This window comes from Gallinula chloropus (assembly GCF_964237585.1).
Source record: "Gallinula chloropus genome assembly, chromosome: 12".
Classification (NCBI taxonomy): domain Eukaryota; kingdom Metazoa; phylum Chordata; class Aves; order Gruiformes; family Rallidae; genus Gallinula; species Gallinula chloropus.
In genome coordinates this window covers 17,382,842-17,404,963 of record NC_140097.1, presented here as the reverse complement: position 1 = coordinate 17,404,963, position 22,122 = coordinate 17,382,842, and the positions used below count along the sequence as shown (strand labels likewise).

Genomic DNA, 22,122 nt, shown 5'->3' with positions numbered 1-22,122 from the left:
CATCCATCAAGCTGAGTCCAGAATGTGAAAGCATGACCTAGAGGCGGGGACTTGTGCAGGGTTTGGTCATACTAGATTTTGGTTGGACTCTTCAGCTATGTAATCCTGTCTCCTATTCATTATGTCCCACGAGCATTTGCTTATGAAGAAATGCTGTGATTGGTTGTCAGTGGAAAAGTTTCATCTAATGCTAAGAATCAGAGTATAGTGCTCACACTGAAATAGAGGGTTCGGAGATTTTCTGAAATTCTAGCTAAAACTTATCCCTAGAACTCAGAAATTCTTCTCACCAGAGTAATAGTTCATCTATTTTACATCCTGCAGATTTCCAGGTGTATACAGTGAAAGTTCATAGCAACAGTATTTCACGGCCTCTCATCTAAATGCACAAAGAATTAAACAGCATCAGGAAACTTCGATTTTATCTTTTCCTATCTTAGAGGTACCTGTAGAACCATTAAATAATAGCTGCCTACTTCTGTGGTCACTATAATCTTAACCTTTTACATGGGGAGACTGATGTGAAGGGAAAACATCAACAATTCTTCCAAAGCTACAGTCTTAAATCTGAGTCCAGACTAAGCTTAGACATAGGCTCTCTTACATTGCAGGTCCATGAGATAAGCTTGATTCTCAGAGCAATAACCTGGTATTACTACAGATGAAGACAGTGTGATGTTAGAGCCACTTCTGAAATCAAACTGTATTTTGTCATTAATGTATATTAAAAGTTCGAGGATGCGTACATTTCCCCATATATTCATATACCCTATTGCACGTACTGGTCGTGTACCTAAGTCCTTTGGCCTTTGACTCTGCAGTACATGTGTTGGTTTACGTGGTCACTCAGAGATGTCATCTTTCTATTTAATAGCTGCTAAGAGTTGATTTTGGGTTTTGTGGTGAGTGGCTTTTTGATTTGGTTTTTTTAGATCTGTATTTTAGTTGCTTTTTTCAACCCATGTAACCTTCCATCAAGCCAGGAAGGTACCCTGCAGCTTCTGCAGCTTGCTTTACCTGCTGTGTAAGAATAGGTACCCTACAGCTTGCCTTAGCCGCTGTGTAAAATCACTTTTTTTTATTGGTCTACTTTAAACCTGACTGCTGCTTTCATGTGATGACTCATAGTTCTTGCATTGGAAGAGACTGAACAATTCTTCCTAATTCATCTTCTTGATCTTGGTGAAAATATTACAGACCTTCTTTGCATCTTTCCTCAGTGCTCTCTTTTCCACAACTGGAAGTCAATAAATAATTTCCATGCCTTTTATTTTCAGGCTTGTTGCTTTTCCCATGCCTCTTCCGGTTTTAGTCTGGTTTAGGCGGAGAATAATAATTTTCCTTTTTTGATACGTGTGTTCCATGAACGTGCATAATTGTTTTCTTTGTATTTTTCTCTATTCCCTTCCTAAAAAATTCTAATATTATGTTTGTTTTCCTCACTGCAGCTCATCAATTGAACAGATACGTTGCTAGTTACAAAGCTGAATGATTCAATTCCTAAGCAGGTTTAATAAGCTCAGAGTCCTATCACCGTATCTGCTCCACTGAAGCTGGAACTGTTGTTTAGCGTTCTTTGGTTTTGTTTCTCCTGACCCCCCAAAGTGCATCAGTGTTCTTTAACATGGTGGGTATTGCCTGCCATCACCCGGTCACTCAGTATCCTCAGGTCTTTCTGCAACTTTTCACAGTTGATCCTGGTTTTTAACATCTTAGCTAATTGACTAATGTTAAAATCTTTATTCATGTTATTATTTTCCCTAAAATACAAACAAAACACTTTCTCTAGTACTAAAGAAGACTGCCAGTCATGGCTAGAATTAGGATAAAAGTAACGTTATGTACCCAGCTCTCCTTCAGACAGTGGGTATTCAATATGAACCCAAGCTTTGTGATTCAAATGCACTTTTAGTTAATGTGAAGCAAATTACTGAGGTAGAACTCTACTGCTTTTAATTCCAGAGGTTAATTCAGACTTACTTCTGAACAATGATAACTTATGCAGTGTTTTTAATGAGATACAAACATGTTGATTTATCATGATTTTTAATATATGATAGGGTACCCTTTATTTTAACAAGAGTTAATCTGTTAAAAATATAAAATCTATGTGTATCATCCACTAAGTACAGTATGCATTTGTTTAATTGAGGAGGGGAAAAATGCCCTTTAAATTTAAGGATTCACAATCTAAGCCACATAAACATTTTTACACCCGTTTTACAGCACTGACCTCTGACCTGACACTTTGTGTATTGCATTCTCTGCCAGATCATGGTTTCACAGTTTCATTTGTAAAGTAATGAAAAAAAATCTAGCATTTTCATAAGGATGGCAAAGAAGCATATGTTCCCAGGGTCCTGGAAGGACTTCTGTCTTTGAAAAGTTGCTTCATTTTAAGCTTGGTTAAAACACAAAACAAACACTCAAAAGCACTGGTTTGCTTAACTGCATCAAAAATAATAAACACCCAAAAGCAAACTCAGGGCTCTGCGTGTTGAATTGAGGGATAATTATTAAGTCTGCTTTTAAAAGCAATACAGTACATGATTTTCAACAGCTCTCCCAGCTCCCATTCATCTCGCCTGTTGTGCTGTTATACCATTCTTCCACCAACACAGAACTTAATTCAAATTAGCTGTTCTTGTTGCCAGTATTAGAACTTCATTTTGTGCTGCTTCTCTGACCCTTTCTGGTGATAGTTCAGATCTTCGTTACACTGGTCATCCTACTGATCCTGTTCTCTTTGCCCAAAGAGAAATATCCTGGCTTTACAGTTAACTTGGTGCATGCAGGAACCTTGCAGGCTGTGTTTGCAGGTGTAAAAGGTCTCTCTTCCCACCATGGCTGTCCAAGCACCAGCCTGTTGTAATGAAATCGAGGAACCCAGCAGCTGAGTGTTTCTTCTGCCCTGGGATGGGCCCCCTTTTTACCGCTCTCAACAGCCGCTTGCTTTGTTTTGTACAAACTATGCAGTTTCATCATTCATTCTGACTGTTTGATTTAAGCTTCCCTTCCCTGGGTCAAGAAAAAGGCTGGCAAGGGAGGAAGGATGAAAGAAGGTGATGCTTTGACAGCTCCTTTTTCACGGTAATGAGCAGCACTGCTCTTTCTCTCCCTGCTCCTGTTCACCATGGCCTTTTCTTTCTTTACAGAGCCACATGAAGGGAAGAAATTGCCAGTTTGGCTCTGCCTTCCAGGGACTGACTAGATAAACTGGAGGGCTCTGGGTGTCTTTTGTGGGCTCTGCCTCTGGAGTCACTGCTTTGTTTAGGGGTTATTTTCTGTTTGTTTCCTGTATATAATGACAGGTAAATGCAGATTAATAGAATTAAAGTTTTGACTTGAGTACGGAGTCAGCAAAGCATCAATTACTTCCTGGTGACTTCTGTATTGTGCGTCATGCTCGTTCATGAAGCAGAGCTCCATTAATTTAGCTAGTCCATGGGAGTCTGCCACAGAAAAGCTCACTTTGCTTGGAAGAGGAAGAAATAATTGCTACCTTTCCAGCATAATAATCTTCTGTTGTAAAACCCCCATAATTTAATAAAGAGGTAATTTAGATTATACGTAACCTGGAAGACTAACTTGATGTAAGACACTGCTGTTTGCAGAACCAACTGATATGGCTGGAGCCCTGCAATTTAAGTATGAGTGACTTTTTTAGTACTTCACAAGTGCCAAGCCTTAGGGATTGACAATTTCTCTGATTTATATAAAGTACAGGTCTAAACACCTCAAAACTCTCAGAATTTTAGATCCTTAATCATAATTATTTGATGTGAATTCAGAGCTGAGATCATTTGTATACTGCATAATATTTACCCAAAAATGTTTAAATTTATGTACTTTTTAAATCTTCCTATTTTTAAATGCATTTGAAGCATAATTTGGCATGTAAATCATGATGAACAAAGAATCCCAGACCAAGGAGAGCAAAGGGAACAACCAGAACAAAGTAGCAAGTGCGAGACTGGCAGAACAAGAATAGACCTGGTATATAATTCAGCTGTATAGAGATTAATCATAACTTTTCTGAAAGATATCAACCCCCTGGCTACACTGAAAGGTCTTTCATTCAAAGTCAGTGCATTCACCCAGGAACAGCCTGCCAGTGGCAGTAATATTTCACAGCCAGACTTCTTCTCCTTGCAAAACCAGTCCCATCGGAGCTGGGGCTCCAGCAGTACAGACATGCACAGGCTTTCTGACAATATAAACGGGGAGCATTTGTTGTTGTTTTCTTCTTTTTCCTCTACTAAAGGAATTGTCCCTGGGACCCATGGGCAGTATTGGAAATTGAGCAGCTCTGTGTGTTTAATGGAAATGCAAATCTTTCAGACTAAGGATCAGCTGCTTTCCTAATTTTTTGCTAATAGAAGTTCAATTTTTTTTCTTTTGTTGGTTGGATTAGGAATCTGAGGGAAAAAATGCTTTGCATCTAAGGAAATTGCCTCTTCAATATGAAATAATATATTTCGTTTCAGTTTCATTATTTCATTTTGGATTAATTTCTTTTTTTGTATCTTACAATGGTGTGTTGAAATTCAGTTCAGCTACACTGATTTATCGTAATTCAGATAGGAAAAAATCTAACCTGTCCAAACAAGACCACAGTTTCTCTGCTTTTCCTTTTATTTTTTGTCTGTGTGCAATCTTTCCTGATACAACCTATGCAGCTAGTTTAAACAGTTTCCGAACTGTACTTTTGAACTTGAACTGAACTATTCAGCCCAAGTACTTTGCCTGGATCCAAATTAAATCAAAGCAGTTGCTGCAAGTGAGAGTGGTTCGTCTGTTTACTTTATACATGCCAGATCTGTCAAGCCACCGAAATCAAACCACTATAAACAGCCCCCTTGATGTCTCTTCCTCTGTGGTGGAGAATATCCATGAGACAGACAGACATGTGATTTTAAGTCTATGCCTATGTCGTGCAGTGTGAAATCACTTGAACTAATTCTGAAGAGCTTGTGCGGTGCAGCTCTGTGGCACCTGGAGACCTGGGCTGCTTGAGATGTCGTGGTGATGCAGCTGCACTGCCCTCAGCTCCAGAGGGAGCTCAGTGGAAGTCAGCCACTGATGTACCGCAAAATACAGGTGTATTCCAGTTGCATATATGCTGCTGGAAATCCTGACTTTGGGTATTTGCTGGCACAGGAATGGGTAGCATAACCTACTTTTCTGCAGTTTTCATAGGCACCAGCTTTGCTTTGATTGCTCATCTTTCTGTCTTGTGTAACTTTGTGCTAAGCAGAGCGCTACTTAGACCTACCAGCTCCAGCAGTGTGAAAATACTATACTCAGAGCACAGCTTAAACCTGACAACGCTCTGCTTTAAACTTGGCTGACCTCACCATATGCAGTTCCAGATACTTTTATGTTATGTGAGCCAATGCCAAGGACATGTGATGAGGTCAAGTACAGAGAATAAAAGCAGAGCAGATGTGCTGCGAATACCAGATTTTTCAGTGTTATGATTAATGTGACATCATGAACCTTCCCTGAAACATTCTGCTGCGAAAAGAGACTCTTCACAAAACAAAGCACAAGGCCTGATTTTATTCTGTAGATTTATTGAAAGGTTTGGGGTCTTTCCACTGTAATCTGATTCCTAACACTTTGCACCCCTTTTCTTGAAAGGGATGATGTGTGATGTGATGGCAATTAGCACTTGAGCTTAGGGACCCTTCAGAGAACATTTTTTTCCCACAAACAAGGAGGGACTCCAACAGGCAGGCAGGCAGGCAGAGCCTCTACACCTTATTTTTCAAGTTGTTTTGAGAACAGTGCCGTAAAGGGTGAAGTTGCTTGTTACACAGAAGTAAATTTCTAAAGATGTTTCATGCTCAAAGCTTGTATTTCTTTTTTCTTCTTCAAAAGGTACATTCCTATGTGAAATGGCACTGGAGACCAGAACAGCCAGCATCCTGTGATACAGGTATCTGCAGTGATGATCATCCTTCATTCCATGCTTTATGTTTTTAGTCTTTGAAGTTGAGCTACAACTTTGTGACCCTTTAAGGACACATATGTCTATTCATTTTTATCAGAATTCGTTGGATTTTTGGGTGAGCATTATAAGACACTATAAAAAGGTACAATGATTCCTTTTTTCATACATAAAGAATTATCTCGGTAAATAACAATTCAAGGCAGCCTCTTCATATGTCTTGTAACTTTTCAGGTTGTTTGACTTGAGCACAGAGATAGGTTCCACATCTGGAAGTGTGCAAATCTCTCTTCTCTATAATGGACTGAAAGAAGTACCAGCTGATCCTCCTGCCCTTCCTCTTCCCCTCTTCTCCCTTCACCCCAGTATCCGACTGTGTTTGAGTTTCCAGTTTGGGATTATCTCAGAATGTGAAGCTTTAAGATCAGATGCAGAGAGTGTTCAATCCAAGCTTGACTTAGAGTGCAGGGCATTCCTTTCTAGCTTCTTTCCTAGTTTGAGGGCAGCATTTTTCCTGGGTTGTGTCGGCAGTTTTTCTTAGGTTTTTTCTGTGGCTGCATTTTGAATAGTTGAGATTCAGATTGCCAGGCAAACCTGGCAAATAGGAGGAAATATGCTGAGGATCACAAAGTGAATACCTGAAGCCAGGCACTAGGGAGGCAAATACCAGTCTGGCCTGAAATCGTTCTCTAAGCAGGTGGCCAAGAGGCCGATAAAGTTGAAAAAATGTACTGGAGAATGAAGGGGAGAGAACAATACACTAAACATGGCCAGCGACTCACCAGTGATTCTGGCTGCGGTGAGATGGGTAAACAGGACAAACTCCAGCAAATATTTGCAGTGCTGCTCAGTAACTGTCTTGTCACTGAAAATACAGAAATTGCCTATATTGTGTTTCCTAATGTCAGTGGCATTTACTATCTCATCCCCCAATCTGCTTAGAGTCTAGGCAGTTTCCAATACAGACTGGCTGTCTGCCTCCCAAGGAACATCATGGTGTTTAAAAATCTTTTGATCTTGCCTGTGCCATCCCAGCGATGTGGTGCAAGAACTGTTTGGCTGTGGGTCTGCGTTATGACAAGTCCCCAGTGAAGTTTACATAGTCAACTAATTTTACTTTCTAGGTATTTCCCTCAGGTCTGCAGATAATTTAGTGTTTATATCACCTAGATTAGCTTTTGAAAATGTAAATTAATGATGAAATAGAACAGTTGCTTCTGCATCTATTGAAAGGCTAGATGAATTTCTTATTTGGATGGCTAACTCTAATAGACAACTGGTCAGAGAAAGCTGCTGAAAAGAACATATTTCTTGCAAATCAAAGGCCAGGTTTGAGTGCCTTGGTCCTTCCAGCATTTCCAGATTTCAGGATTCCATGCTTTTATTTCTGGGATATACATTAAAAATAGTTTCTGTTGAGGATTTTAGCTGCATAACATAAGCAAATTTCCCTTGACCCTATTCTAGGGTAGCTTCACTCATATCATTGTCAGTTTGGAGATGTATTCAAGGGGCGAGGCCTCCTCCCATGCACATCATTAATCCTTCTATATTCTGAGAGCAGACCTTTTTAGCATAAATTAGTTTAATCTGTTTGCAAATGTGGGTTCTCAGCATCTATCTTACAAATTACCTTGTCTGTTTTGTATCCTGAAGGAAAGCAAGATGAGAAGCAAAGAGTAAAGAATTACTTTTTATTGCTTTAGCAGAGCTCTTCCTCTCCTCATTTTCATCAAGTAATTTTCAGGTTTTATGAAGAAAAAGAGTAATGTTTTTTCCCTTTCAAAGAACGCAGAGTTCTCTGCTTGTGCCTGAGTGCAGATGATCAGCAGTGTTTGATTTTCAAAGTTAACTGATATGAATTGTCAGCATAAATGACAAATGCTAGACCCCCTTGAGATATGGTTGGTTGATTTAATTCTCTCTCTGGAGGGGTTCAGTGGAGCTGTTGAGTACTTTATACTAAATATGTGTTTTAAGTGCCTGACTGAAGCACTTGGCAATGCTGTGGTTCTCTGGTGTTTTTTGTCAATATCTTTCGCATCCAGGGAATTAAATACAGAAGCCCCAAGTTTAAGCACCAGGTTACACTTTGAGATTATATATTACTATTTTGTCTTATAAAACTGACCTGAAAAAAAAGAATTAAAATACTGCTGACTCTTCAAAGCATCAGTTAGGGGGTTTTACAGACTTCTGTTCAGGAAATACTTACTGCCCAGCTATGGTCTTGTCACTCCTGTAAGCAAAGGAACACTCCTTATGTGTTCAGCACATCTGATGACATGAGTGTACAGGCAGAGCAGTGCAGTGGGACCTGGCCATGACAGACTGCTTAGTGAGGGGGGAAAACCATACCGCCCTGGCAAGCATCCTGTCCTGCAGGAGCTCTGCTGCATAGAAGTGGCTAGAAACTTGTCAGGTTTGCTTGAGAAACAAATAAGAAGTCCAAGTGTGTGGCTGTGTAAGCAACGGGTAATGGTCCTCTGTGGCTCCCAAGGAGGGTTGTATGTAAGGCTTTGTGTCAGGAGGCTGCAAACACTTGGTTTGCAGATGTGCATTTCATGCTAATAAATAATGGTTCTTTTTATGTAGCTCTCCTACACTGATGTTACTTGGCTTTTAGGTCAAGACAGATGCAGAGAGCCGAGCCTTGTCAAGCTGATAGCTCTGTTCCCAGAATAGCCCCAGTGCATTGAGCTTGCTGTGCCTGTATCTGCATGCGGTGGGATCTGTGTGTCAGGGCCTGCAGGATGGCGGGTATCAGGGTGAGTGCAGTGGTAAGGTCTATAAATTGAGCACGACGGTTAGTACTCCGCAGTGATGTCCTATCGCCCGCGAGCTAAGCCCAGCAGGCAGAAGGCACCTAGGAAGCCTTTGTGGCAGATAGTGACCTACTGCTAATATTTGATATGGAAAGGTGCTGTACAGGAGCTCACCCAAGTAATCCAGAGGGTTGCAACTAAGGGCTACATATAAGCTAGGACCATTTCTGTTTGATCTTTTGGTTCTTGCAATGACAGTGGGAAAATGACTTTGTTCTGGGAGGTAAGCTTTTGAGGTGGTGCAGCCTCTGCGAGGGAGTCCAGTCTCGTGAGGTGGTTTGAAAGGGATAGGGGGAGTAGCTGTTTAAAAACAATTAAAGTTATCTTTGTGGGTGAAATTAATCTTTGATTGATGCTGGTATGAGACAAGATAGACCTGTTACAAGAAAGTCTGGGCAGTAAAAGGTGTCCATTTTCTTAGGGAAAGACTACAAAGCCAGAGAGGTGCGATGCAGCTTCTCAGGGTGGCGAGATGGAGGAGGGAGGTGCATGGCTGTCACTGAGGTGGGGCCACTAAGCTGCTGGCTGAATTTCCAGGCACTAATTCAAGAGAGAGGAGTGCAAAAACACTGACTGCACACCTGGGAGAAAAGAAAGATCTCTCTGTTGTAGGAGGGGTTAGTATGATTCAAGTGATGCACAGAAGGGCAGGAGACAGCTTTAAAAGGCAGCGCATGTGTCAGAATTGTGCATGAGGTGACAAAACAAACTCCTTTGGCTCAAACTATCTTTTTGTTAGTATGCTTTAATCTCTCCATCCTTGGGAATGTGTGTGCAATGGGGGCTGCTAAGTGACAGCTACAGTGGGTTCAACAAATGGTGCCTGCTCAGGGCTGTGGGAGGAAGCCTGGGACACGGCGAAAGCACGTCCACCCCACTCAATGGGCAGGGTCCATATGTGTGGCATCGCTATTGTGCTCGCAGTGATTTACTCCCAACACAGCAAATAAGGCAGGCCAGATGAAAAGGAGGATTTAGTGGGAAACCAGGGGCAGTCTCCCAAGAATAAAGGCTGTGTAACTAAAAGCCCAGCCCTGCAAAAGGCTGGAGAACTGGCTACATTTCCAGCGTCAGAATTAGCACTGAAGTACAGGCTTCCCTGTGGATAAATGCACTTGCATTAATTTGAATAGATTTGAAGTAAATGTATTGCTACTATCATGGAAAACAAACAGTAACATTAAAGAGAATTGCAAGATGCTTCGTGGATTTGAAAGAAAACTAGCCCTTCCATGGAAAGAGGTGCTATACCTGTTTCAGCAGTGCCAAACTAATGTATTTAAGTGCTCTGTACAGTTCTCTCTACCATACATAACGATGACTTTCATTATCCCTTCTTGTGAAATCAAAACATTCCTTTAAATTGTTTCAAATGAGTAGTAATTGGATTTGCTTGTTTAGCCTATGATTATTCTATGACTAGAGACATGCAAAAGTCTAAGCTTCATATGATACCAACATGCTCACCTGCTAGCGTTCTTGAAAATGTAAAAGTTCTGGGGTTTTGGGCAGACTTCTACATAATATATCATTTCTTATGGTCATGTAGTAGAAAATAGTAGGTATAAGCAGAATTAGAAAATAAAATGACGTCAGAATAATCTGCCTGAGTGCTCTTGAAGATGAGGCTCTTCAAAGTAACATTTTATTTTGCCCTCCATGAGCTCAGTTTCCTGACTGTGGTGGTTCTTAACTGACTGCCATCGGTCACTGCTCCTGCCTGTGATTGTCTTGCCCAAGGATGTACGTCTCATCAGTGGTTCTGTCCAGTCTTTTGTGTAGTCTAGCACATGTACACCCACGGTTGCTGGGCAAATTTTATGCTATCTGAAATAAATTGCCAAGATGCACTTCACCAGCAAGATATTGACGACACTAGTCAAGCAGAAAGTTGTCCAGACTTTATTTAATGTCTATTTTCTTTAAATAGAAGAACAGTTCCAGAATGTCTAAGTAGAAAACGTGCATTATCACTCAGATTGGAAATGACCTATGTACATAGACATAGACCTATGTCTCCTATGTACAACTCCTTTTGTGGATTAGTGTTTCCTTCCTAATGCTTTTCTTTCTTCACCTAACAGAGCTGGCTCTGTAACACTGAAGAATATTTCCATATTCCTCTCCTCTTCTTGGATTATTGATTTGGATTGGTTTGGTCCATCTTGTTACATTTTACAGAGTAAACAAAAAACCTGGGAAATTACTGAAAAGATTTAGACACTGTCTCCTAAAAGAAAAACTGAACTACTTCTGATAAAGGAGAATCTAGAGCATAACTTTTTTAGAAAAATTAATACTGGTGACTTTATGAAATAAGTAAATGGAGGAAGTTATGCTAGACACCTCCACCATCGTATTTATAAGACACTATGAGGGGATAAATGAAGCCTCTCTAAATTCCACGTAAAAAGGACTCCTACTCATTAACACATATAAATGCTGATGGATAATTAAGTAATTTGGGAGACAGACCATGCATATGGGAGACAGACCATGCTTATGGGAAACATTTTTGGTATTTTATGACCCCTTTCACTGACCTATGTAATTACTGTGCTACTGGCTAGCACAGCAACATAAAAACTCTGGGAACATCTCCATTATGAAGTCTGTCTCAGTTCTAAATGACCTTTCTTTTTACGTGTTACACTGGGATCAAAAAAAGCCTGTTCAATTCTGTTATTCCCTTCAATGCTATTAAAGAGGAAAAAATCTGTAAACTTTATTAAGTAATCAATTTCTGAGCAACCTACAATGTATTATAGAAAACAGAGCCAATTTATATTTGGCAAGAACAATTCACATCAAACCAACCTAATTTCCTTCCCTGACAGGGAAAATGGCTGAATGGATAAAGAGAAGCAGTAGATGTGACACTTTTATTGTAGTAATGTTTTCATATGTGACATTCTTATAAACAATACTTATCAATCATGGGTCTATATTAGAATACATGGATGGTCTCACCTTGAGCTAAAGGAAAACTTGCTAAAAGAAAAAAAGTGTTTAAGGAAGAGCAGTTGATGGTACACATTTGGAGAGAGCCTATCAAGTGGAGGGCACCAGAATCTGTCCTGGGACCTAGACAGGGTGTTCATCTAGTGTTTTTCCTCTGAAATGAATTCAACTCATGCCTTTCAGTAAGGGATTTCTTGATCTTTACCTTAAAAATACCTGAGCTGACTCATTAAATTAATGGGGATTAAAAAATAAACAAGACTAATGGTGGTGAAAGGGGACAAAAACATGACACATGCATACAGTGCAGGAAGGACAGGGTGTGCACCTTAAGACAAGAAGTATCTGTAACTATCTGGTCAGCTAGGCTGGTTTGGGAACCTAATAAAGTGATAGGGAGGTTTCAAACCCTGCTACAGGAACCTGCACTCCAAAAAAGTTTGTTTCAGTCACACAAACTTCAGTTAGCAAACGTACCACAAATGTTGATATCAACATTTTGCATTAAATTTGCAGGAATATGAATCTGTGGGCACAAAATGCAACTGTAATTAGGTACCTCAATTAAGGAAATAATTTAATCACTTGCAGGTACTTAAACACTTCAGAAGCAAACTATGTTGTTTTCTGAATTAGGGATTATGATTTAAGGTCATTGTGGTGATTCCAGGTCTAACTGATAGCAAATTGATGTGAGATGGAGATCTAGAAATGGGATTTAGATGCTTAAAAGAGCTTTGAAAATTTGAATCTAAAAGAAGAAACAGTTTTCTTTATAAATGTTGAAGTATAAATAGGTGCTGCATGTAAAGCTCATAGACTGGTCTCATTATTGAATCCTCTCTGGATGAAATCAGACATTGGCTGGAGTAAAATAGTAACATACCAAGCCAGTCAAGGTGAATTCTCAGGAGGCACATCTGCAATCTTAAATGCTTTCTGCAGCGTACTCAAATCCCCACCTATTTCTCTCCACTGGTCCCTTGCAGCATTAGTTCTTGCCAAGCCTAGAGCCTGCTTCCATGCTCACAAACCTTTGTGGTACTTGGAGAAGACTGCTCACTGGAGTAGTGACTTAAATAACACCGCAAGCAATTGCAGTGACAGTACAATTGCCAGGTGACAGTCTGAGAAAATTGTGGGATACAGCAGCTATCCCTCCATCTCCACGCTTCAGCCAACCCATCAGCTTCCCCTCATCAAACACCTAGGACCTCACCCAAACTATGCCCATTGTGTCTGGACTTCTGCACAACAGGAGAAGATGGTTCTCTATGAGCAGAAGAGGTTTCTGCCACCTGTAGCACAAGCATAATGAAGTGCAGTAAGTGGGGTGAGCTATGATGTGGGTGGCTTCATAGGGCAGAGACAGCTGTAGTAGTGTCAAGCTCTGTCATCGCAGTAACACAGAGCTCTGCACTGCTTAGCTTACCTGTCTTCTGCCAGTTTGGGTATCTCTGTGCCATGCTCTGGAATACGTGGAATTACAGTACCCTTTACACTGTGGAACCATGGAATATGACAGCACATAAGTGATAATCATCGTTAAGTGGCTCTGTTATTAAGTGCTTTAAGCCAAGAACTGTATTACACGGACAGTGCTTTATGGCTAACATAGGATTGAGACTCATTAAGGGTCTTGCATGTGGAAGCTGGCCTGGTCTTGTGCTGAATGTGCCATATTGCTAAAAAAGGGGTTTATTTTCCAAATGGTCAGTCTAGCATCACTCCTGAGCTTCACGCTCACTTTAAACTAGCTTGGAATTTGAAAATCAATATTACAGATGGAGATTATCTTACAAAGAACTCTCGCTATTTGTTTTGATGTAAGCCATAAACGTTCCTGCTCTGCAAGTTGACATTTCTTATTCCCTAGAACCCAAGGGAATGACATGAAGCTGTGACAGGGGAGGTTTAGGTTGGATGCTAGGAAGAGATTCTTTACAGTCGGGCACTGGGACAGGCTCTCCAGGGAAGTGGTCCCAGCACCGAGCTTGACTGAGTTCAAGAAGCATCTGGATGATGCACTCAGTCACATGCTCTGACGTGGCTGGCCTGTGTGGAGCCAGGAGTTGGTCTTGATGATCCTTATAGGTCCCTTCCAACTCAGGATATTCTATGATTATTGTCTTTAACCAGTTCATCTCTCCCTGTTTAAAGGCAATTTTTTTTTTTTTTTTTTTTTTTTCTGCTTCATGCTTTGGAAAAGCAATTCTGCAGGACAGGAACTCATCTTAAGTCTTTGGTGCTCATGCCAGGGAGAACTTGGTAGACAGACAAGTGGTGTGATCTCTCTTGGCACTAAGAGTTGTATCATTCACCCAGAGAGCCCTGTAAAGCACAATCATCTTGGACATTATGTGCCCTCACAGTGTTTTAAAAATCCTATAGATGTTTAAATAAATGCTTTTATCTTCTGCAACCACACAGGTATTAACATACACAATGCTTACAGAAAGACACCGGATAAAATGATTATTTTTAGAATTTCCTCACTTCATAAACCAGTACAATAGCTATGATGCTACAAATAACTCACTACGGATTCTTCTTATAAGCAAACAGAGGAAGTATAAGTTTTGGAAGAGACGAGTAGTTCAGAATAGACAGTATGCTAAACAGTCAGGAAAAAAATATTAAATAGAAGCTTTATTTTGGATCAGTAAAGCTACAAACACTTTATTCCATAGGTCAATTTAAAACCTGGGCAGAACTGCCTAATGTTTAATAACCATCAGTGAGACTTAATAACCATCAGTGAGTCTGAGTTTTAAGAGCAACAAAAGCAGCTATTAAATCTGTGACCAACTTTCTGAGTTTTGGAAACATATTTACTTATGCTATTACAAAACTGGGGTTTAGTTAGATGATGTATTTTTTGTTTGAGACTCCCACTATGGGTTAGTGTGGTTTTAGGAAAGCGTTACAACTTTTCTCTTATGGAGCATGACAAGTTCTGTTTCAGCCATCTGATTACAGCTGGCTTGGTGTGTGTGACTTAGCCAGCAGGAAACGTCTGACTGGATCGTAGCTAGCTAAGGTGAGAAAAATAAGTGTGTTGGAAATGGATTCTGGACTATCAGAAATTTCTTTTGGGGCTTTCTTGAAGTATTACTGCGCTGTGTCCTGTTGCTGTGTTTGAAGGCTATCTTCAGCTTTCCACATCCTTACTTTGGCCTCCCTCCCACTGAACAGCCCAGTTCTGTTACGGATCCCTACCAAGAAAATTGTTAAGTAGCTTCTAATTTCCCGCTGGCTGTATTTTAGAAGATTTCTCTGGACACATTCAATAAGCTACAACCAGTGATTTTCCAGCTAGCTTGTGTTCCAATACTGTGATTTTATAGGCATTGTTTGATGGACTCAAACTTACCTATAGTGCTGCAGTTCCGATTCCAGCTGCTGAATGTATATTTGCAGATGTGGCACTTCGTTAGCTTTCACTTCTAGCTCCTTCACTTTGCCAAGACTGTTTAGGACAGCGTGTCTCGCCTCTTCGACCTTCTTCCTCATTTCCGCTTGTTCCCTCTTCAGGTTACGGTTGCAGTCTTCCAGACTGACCAGAGCTTCCTGAGAGCTCTTCAGCTCTCTTTCCAGCTCTTGATTGAACCTAATTGCTTCTTCAATTTGCACATCTCTGGAGCTCCGGATGAGTTCCACTTCCTTCAGGACACTTTGAAGGCACTTGGTCTGGGAGTCATTCTGTGTTAACTGTCTCTTGCTCCCCGTAAAACAGGCCTCCTCTTCCTTGTGGCTAGCACGGCTTTTCTGCAGTCCTACCTGAATGACCAGGACCAGAAAGCAGGGAGAAATTAATGTGTTTAAAGTAAATGATATTGTAATCAAGACTGAAAATGGCTGGATTGGGGTGTCTGTTTGTTTCTTTGTTTTAAGTGACATAGACTTGATCAGCAACTAATACGAAATACAGAGACAAGGAAACAATGTCTGAAAAGGAGTATTTAAATATGTATCTATAAATTTAATTTAAAAACTACTCATAGTGGAGAATTAGGTTACTGCATAGGTTTCTGTATAGCTTTAATTCATTAGTCTGTCCTCAGAAGGCAAGGAGTGTTCCCACAAAAGTATTTCCAATTAAGTTTTTTAAGTCCTGTTCAGCAGAAGTGAACAGAGAGCAGTGGTGGTGTTCTGGACCTCTCATCTTTGTCCTCATTCCTTCTGGAGCCTTTGGCGACTTTGCTTCTGACTGCCTTTCACTTCTCAAATGAAACTGGCAGAAGTGGCTTTCACCTGCTATGCTGGACATTGAGAAGCTGGACAGCCAGCTAATGGGAAATGGAGTGTCACGTGTGGAGCGGAGTTCGGTGAGGGTTGTGTTAGTACTAAGTGCATCCTGCTCAAACCCTCCAGAACAAGTGGTGACCTCAGCCTTTCAGTGCTTAACCTGTTCTACACCACTTCATGCCAGAGTGATTTAGCTGCTTCTACACATGTACGTGTTTCAATTGAGCCAATGCAGCAGAAACAGAAACCAGCCCCAGAATTAACGGGGCTCTGCAGAGGGGCCAGAGACTATTCATCAGCCCCCTGGCAGAACTGGTTCCAGCTCTGAACTTGCAACAAAACACACTTGTAATGTTTCTTGTAAAGCTCTCTGTGGGCACTTACGGCTTGCGCACTGCATGTGCTTGTGCAGGTAGGAACCAAAAGTTCTTTCTTACTCTGGAAACAAACTGCAACAGTGCATGGCTGGTATATAACTTCCCGGCTGCACATGCAATGGGAAAAGCAGCATTATATCCTTAGGTTTGTTAAATTGACGTTGTCTACTGTTTTAGCAGAGTGGTTTTCAGCGCATCCCTTGTATATGTGTAACTTCACAGTGGGGAAAATACAACACTTCTCCTTAAAGACTCGCTGTAACCAGACTTTGCTAAAACGTTAATGCCGAAGGTGAAGGAGTAGTCTGGGGCTGTGCTCTCCCCTTTATAAACCGGGCTGGAGCCCGCGCGGTTGTTCCCGCTGGGTTTTCCGGGAGCGGTGTCCCTCCTAGACCCGCCTTTACTCCCAGCTAGTTTAAGGCGCAGGCACCAGCGGCGGGGGTAGTCCGGCGCCGCTCGGCTGCCAGCCGGGCCGGCAGCGCAGCGCACTCACCTGCAGGGCCAGGCACCGGGCGTCGCTGCTCTGCAGGGCGGCCCGCATGTCCTCCACCAGCTCCCGCAAGCTGCCGTTCTCCTCCTCCAGCTTGGCGATGCGGTCCTCGGCCTGCTCCAGCGCCACGATCTCCTCGTAGCACTCCCGCGAGCAGGGTCCCGCCGGCCGTCGCCGCGCCGCCGCCGCCTCCCCGCCGCCGCCGGGCCGGGCGGCCGCTCCGGGGGCGGCCGCGTCCCTGCGGCGGCGGCGAGGGCTGCGCAGGCGGATCTGGGTCTCGATGTGCTCGCTCTCCCGGCCCAGCGGCAGGCGCGGCACGGCGCGGCGCGGGGCGCTGCCCGCCTTGGTGCTGAAGTAGCCGCAGAGGCGGGCGTGGAACTGGCGGAAGGTGAGCTCGGCGGAGAGGCCCTCCCACAGCCCCGCGCACTCCTCGGGGTCGGCCGCCGCCTCCGCCGCCTCCTCCAGTCCCAGGACCTGGCAGAGCGTCCGGAAGTCCTCGCCGGGGATCCTGCCCGCCCCGGCGCAGTCCAGGTGGTGGAAGATCTCCTGCAGGTACTGGTCCAGGCCGGTGGCCAGGACGACGATCTCGTTCTCCACGCCGCGGTCCAGCCCGTAGTGGTAGGCCAGGGCGCTGACCAGCCACTGCGTCCGCCGGGCCGGCCGCCCGTACGGATCCCAGCCCTCAGGCGGCTCCATCGCGCCCGCCTGCCCCGCCGCGCCGGCCGCGCTTCCCGACCATCCTGCCCCCGGGGCGGCCACCCCGCCGGCTGCGCTCCCGCCCCGCCTCGCAGCCCGCCCCGCTCGGCGGCTGCGGGCGGGGCGGGGCGGCGTCCCGGGGACGGAGAGGGGCGCCGGGGGATACCGCCTCCCCCAGCCGCGCCGGAGGCCCCGGTGCCCCCGATGCTGGTGTCGCTCTTCCCATCCTCCTTTTCCTGCTCAAGGGGGTCCGCAGGCAGCGGACGGTGCTTGGCCACCGCCGGCCCGGCGGGATTCACCGGACAAAGCGGGCAGGTGCCACCCGCTCCGTGTGTTTGCCAGGAACAGGGTTTCAGCCGAGCCTGAACTCGAAGTTTGTTTCCAACTTCTGACTCACGCTTCCTCTTTAACGCGAGCAAAATGATAGCATCGCAGAACTTAGTTTGACAAGTAACACTTGCAAACAAGTTCCCTCTAAATTAGTGACATTAATGTGCTTGAAAGTTGATCATCTTTCTGTTTGCTCAGTTTTTTCCATCTCTGTAGGCGAGGTGTCTTTATGGTATCCATATCTATTTCTTAAGCTGTGTTTGTGCTAGAGATGTGTAAGTGAAACAGACTGCTCAGTGATTTTCATCACTCTGGTATGACCGGCATTGTTGAATGCAGCTACCTTCAAGGAGCAGTACAAGGGACATGCCACAACCCAGAGGTGACTCTGGGACCAGCTGTGCCTGAAGTCTGAATAGAGTGGCAAAGTGGGGGTGATAACAGGCTTCATGAGTGGCCCCAGACAAGTCAAGGTGGTGAACCAGGTCTGGGGTCCATCCAAGAAGTCCAGCTAACAGCAGCAGCAGGCAGGACTTGGAGGAAAGTCTACAGTGCAGGTCCAAGGACCAGTGATAAGTACACCTGCAGCATCCTCGGAGATGGATGTGGGGCCCAGGGCTGGGTGCAAATGGAGCTTTTGGATAGGGGATGTGAGTGGGGATCTAGACTGAGGTTGTTCAGGGCAGGTAGGGTCTGCTGGTGCACTCAGAGCCTGGATGCTGCTTTTGCTCCCCACAGTTGAATGGGAACATCAGTTGACTTCTGTGTGCTGTGCATCTTCAGAAAAAGCATCCTTTAGAAGGCTGTTGGGCTCCTCTTTGCTAAAAATCAGGTTTCTGATTGTTCCTCTGGTGGGTTGGCAGCATACAACACTGTCTGGCTCAAAATCACCTTTTGGCTTTTATGTTACAAGGTATGTGTTCCCCTAGGTTACTCAGTGCTCCACAGGATCAGCCTTCCTATTCTAAAGAGCTGCGTTTTATCCAGAAGTGATCTGCTCTGTATTTATTATCCAGAACAGGGATGTGTTTTGTAACTCCGCTGTCATTAAGAATCTCCTGTCCAGCTCATGGATTTACTTCAGGGGTTTTGGGGTGGGTTTGTTTGATGTATTCTTCTACCTTTAACTAGTGTTTCTCCTGTTTTCCTCTTGTTTGAAGTGATACATAACTTGTAACTTACATTTCTGCTTGACTTGAGGAGGGACTAGATGAACAGATTATTTTTCGGGGGGTTACATGGTTGTACATACTGGCTTACACAGCCCTGCATACATATCAAACAGTAACTTGTCTTAATTTGATAACATTGTTAATGCAAGAAATTGCCCCAGGTCCAAAATGTCCCTGTAATGCAGCACCAGAGAGACAGGAAAGACAAAGCCATAGACCTTGCCTGTTGTTAGCAGATACTATGTAAATCCACATCTGTTATCCACACACACAAAACTGACCGACCCCAAACCAACTTAAAGCAGCAAGGCCCTGGGGTTAGACAATGCAACAGTCTAAACTTGATTTGGTCTAGCTAGTTTAAATTGCAAAAATATTTATCAAGTGGAAATAATTGATTTAAAGGCTGACAGAATCTTTAGCAGGCTATAAACTTGTCAGCATAAATTGTACTTTAGGACCTATAGTTTCCAGTTGGGTTTATTGGTGGTGTCCCTGACTAGAAGAGAGGTGTCGTTAACAGCACTGGGGAGTGTGTGGGCCTCTCTTGAATTCCTCACTGCCCATCTGCTGGGCTTCTGGTTTGAAAGAAGGGAGGATGTAAAATAGCATGGCAAATCTCTGGCTCTTTGGGTTATCGCTGTAACAGGGAAACAAGGACATCAAAATGATGTCAATTCACTTTCACCAAATTTTCATCTCTGAAAAGAAGCAGATACTGGCAAGATACCCCAAACCTTTGGCCACTGGATTTTGTTTGACTTTTCAGGAAGAGTTCTGACTGCTGCACAGTTGGGTTTTGCATTGTGTTTTCTTGAAAAACAACCACCGTACCTAAGACTTTTAAACACCAGACAACTGCAAAAACAGCTGGACTGGAGAAACCTTAAATGTCACTGTAGCCTCTGTGTGCCGAGGGGGTTGGGTTTGGTAGAAGTAAACTTTCCTTTTGCAGCCTGATTTTCCTTAGACCTTAACCAGGCCTTGCTCCACATGTCACCTTTTTTTCCAGTGCAGTGCTGCTGACATTAGAGGTACAGAACAGCCTGTCACAGTGTAATTGCAATGACTCTATACTTACTCCCAACTACAGCAAGACTAAGACTTTACTCCTGACCCAGAGAAGCTTTGCCTGTTCCTTGACTTATTCTCTAAACCTGCTCAGAGAGTTGGCAACAACTTATTAACTATTCCAGGACTGTTCCTAGTTCCACAGTACACTCCAGCATGGAGGTACCTTGAAGAGTCCCAGCTGTAGAAATTGCTGATGGGAAAGCAGGACCAAATGGAACAGATGTTTCTACAGTGTGGTGGTAATAGCTGGAAGTCAGAAGTATATTCAAATACTGCTTTTGAAATTACTTAGCTGTCTGTTTTTATTTTAAGAGGTTAAAAGGTGTCACAATCAGACCTAAGCTTGTTTGCCAACATCAATAGTGATTTAAATTGCATTAGGTAGCAGTGTGGTGGTTAGTTAAAACTTGTAAACTAGGTTTACAGGAAAAAAAAAATGGTTTAAGCTGAAGTGAACTATAGTTTTCTTTCACAGTTCATATCTGGTTCAGGACCAAGGATCAGCACAGTTTGTGTTTGTCTGACGACCCAGGATAGTCTGGTCTCATTTGGGTGGCAGGTTGTTGTTAATGCACAGAGCCAGCCAGAACTGCAGGGCTGTGGAAAATGCTCATCTTGCTGAAAGATCACTTCATTACAGTAAAAAAAAAGTATTTTATTCCTTCCAGACTTTCTGCTACCAAGAAGAAAGTTGAAAATGTAGTGCTAAGTACCTAACATCTGTTTTCCAAACCCGTTCCAACAGTCGTACTGTGATGCTATCGCTACTTTTAAAATTGTTGTTTCTAAAGCAGTTGCTTTCAGAAAGGACTTAAAGCAATATTTGTGGAGCAGTGTTGTTCTTGGCATGTTCTTGAGGTTACTTGCAACTTGAAAAATGTTAAAATGTTGGGCGTTGTCTTTTTGTTTGTTATGTCCAGTGTATTAGGATAGCTCTGTGTGTAAGACAAAGAAGGCAAAATCTTATACTCCCACACTGGTTTGGCTGGAAAGGGTCCTCAAAGCTCCCCCAGCGCCACTCCCTGCCATGGGCAGGGATACCCTCTGCTAGCCCAGGGTGCCCAAAGCCCCATCCAGCCCGGCCTTGAACTCTGCCAGGAAACCTGGGGCAGCCCCAGTTTCTCTGGGCACCCTGTGCCAGGGCATCCCCACCCTCCCCTGGAGGGATTTCTACCTCACATCTCCTCCCCATCTTCCCTCCTGCAGCTGAAGGCCGTTCCTCTGGGCCTGGCCCTCACTGCCCTTGGCACCTGTCCCTCTCCAGCTTTCAGTCCTTTCTCAGCCCAGCCTTTATTGGTGTTTGGGGCAGCCCTGACCCGTGAGCAGGACCTTCCTCTTGGCCTTGTTGAACTTTGTGCAGTTCACATGGTCCCACCTCTCCAGCCTGTCGAGGTCCCTCTGGATGGCATCCCTTCCCTCCAGTGTGTCAACTGCACCACACAGCTCAGTGTTGTTGGCAAACTTGCTGAGGGTGCACTCAATCACACTGTGTTGGTGACAATGATGTTAAACAATGCCAGTCCCAGTTCCAGTCCCTAAGGAGCAGCATTTATCACTGGTTCCCACTTGGACATAGAGCTGTTGGTCATAGCTCTTTGAGCATAACATAATGCAGCTGAATTTCCTGATCTGCTCTTTAGTTCTGTCCTGCCTGCAGCACATTTTCCTTTAATACAGACAAGATTTTCCATGTCTGCATCCTGTGAGTGTGTAGGTAATTCTTATAAACGGGGCAAAAGGCTGTAAAGATGTTCTGTATGTTTAGAGACAGGAAGATCATATTAGATGGATACAGGAAAGAGTTTCAGTAGCTAATATAGGGAACCTTAGCAAGACTCTGAACATAAGAAAAGGTCTGTGTTAAAAACAGACAAGAACTGGTGTGTGGAGCCTCTCTTGCTGTGGAGCTGATGGGAGACCACTGGGCTTAACAAAAGACCTGACCTGTCTGCAGCTTGGTGGCATCCTGAGTGATATTACTCATTACATCGTGGAT

The 22,122-nt window shown here is 43.5% G+C and overlaps 1 protein-coding gene across 1 annotated transcript in view; it reads right to left on the bottom strand.

The window, feature by feature from the left end:
- The window catches only part of EFCC1 (EF-hand and coiled-coil domain containing 1), a gene marked incomplete at both ends in the record, with an annotated part of 50,308 nt that extends 32,758 nt beyond the window's left edge, over window positions 1-17,550 (bottom strand). Inside the window, 2 exons of the mRNA XM_084269479.1 lie at window positions 15,113-15,519; window positions 16,858-17,550. Of these exons, the coding sequence (XP_084125605.1) occupies window positions 15,113-15,519; window positions 16,858-17,550 (1,100 nt within the window). The remainder of the gene's footprint in view (window positions 1-15,112; window positions 15,520-16,857) is intronic.
- Window positions 17,551-22,122: the final 4,572 nt, after the last annotated feature.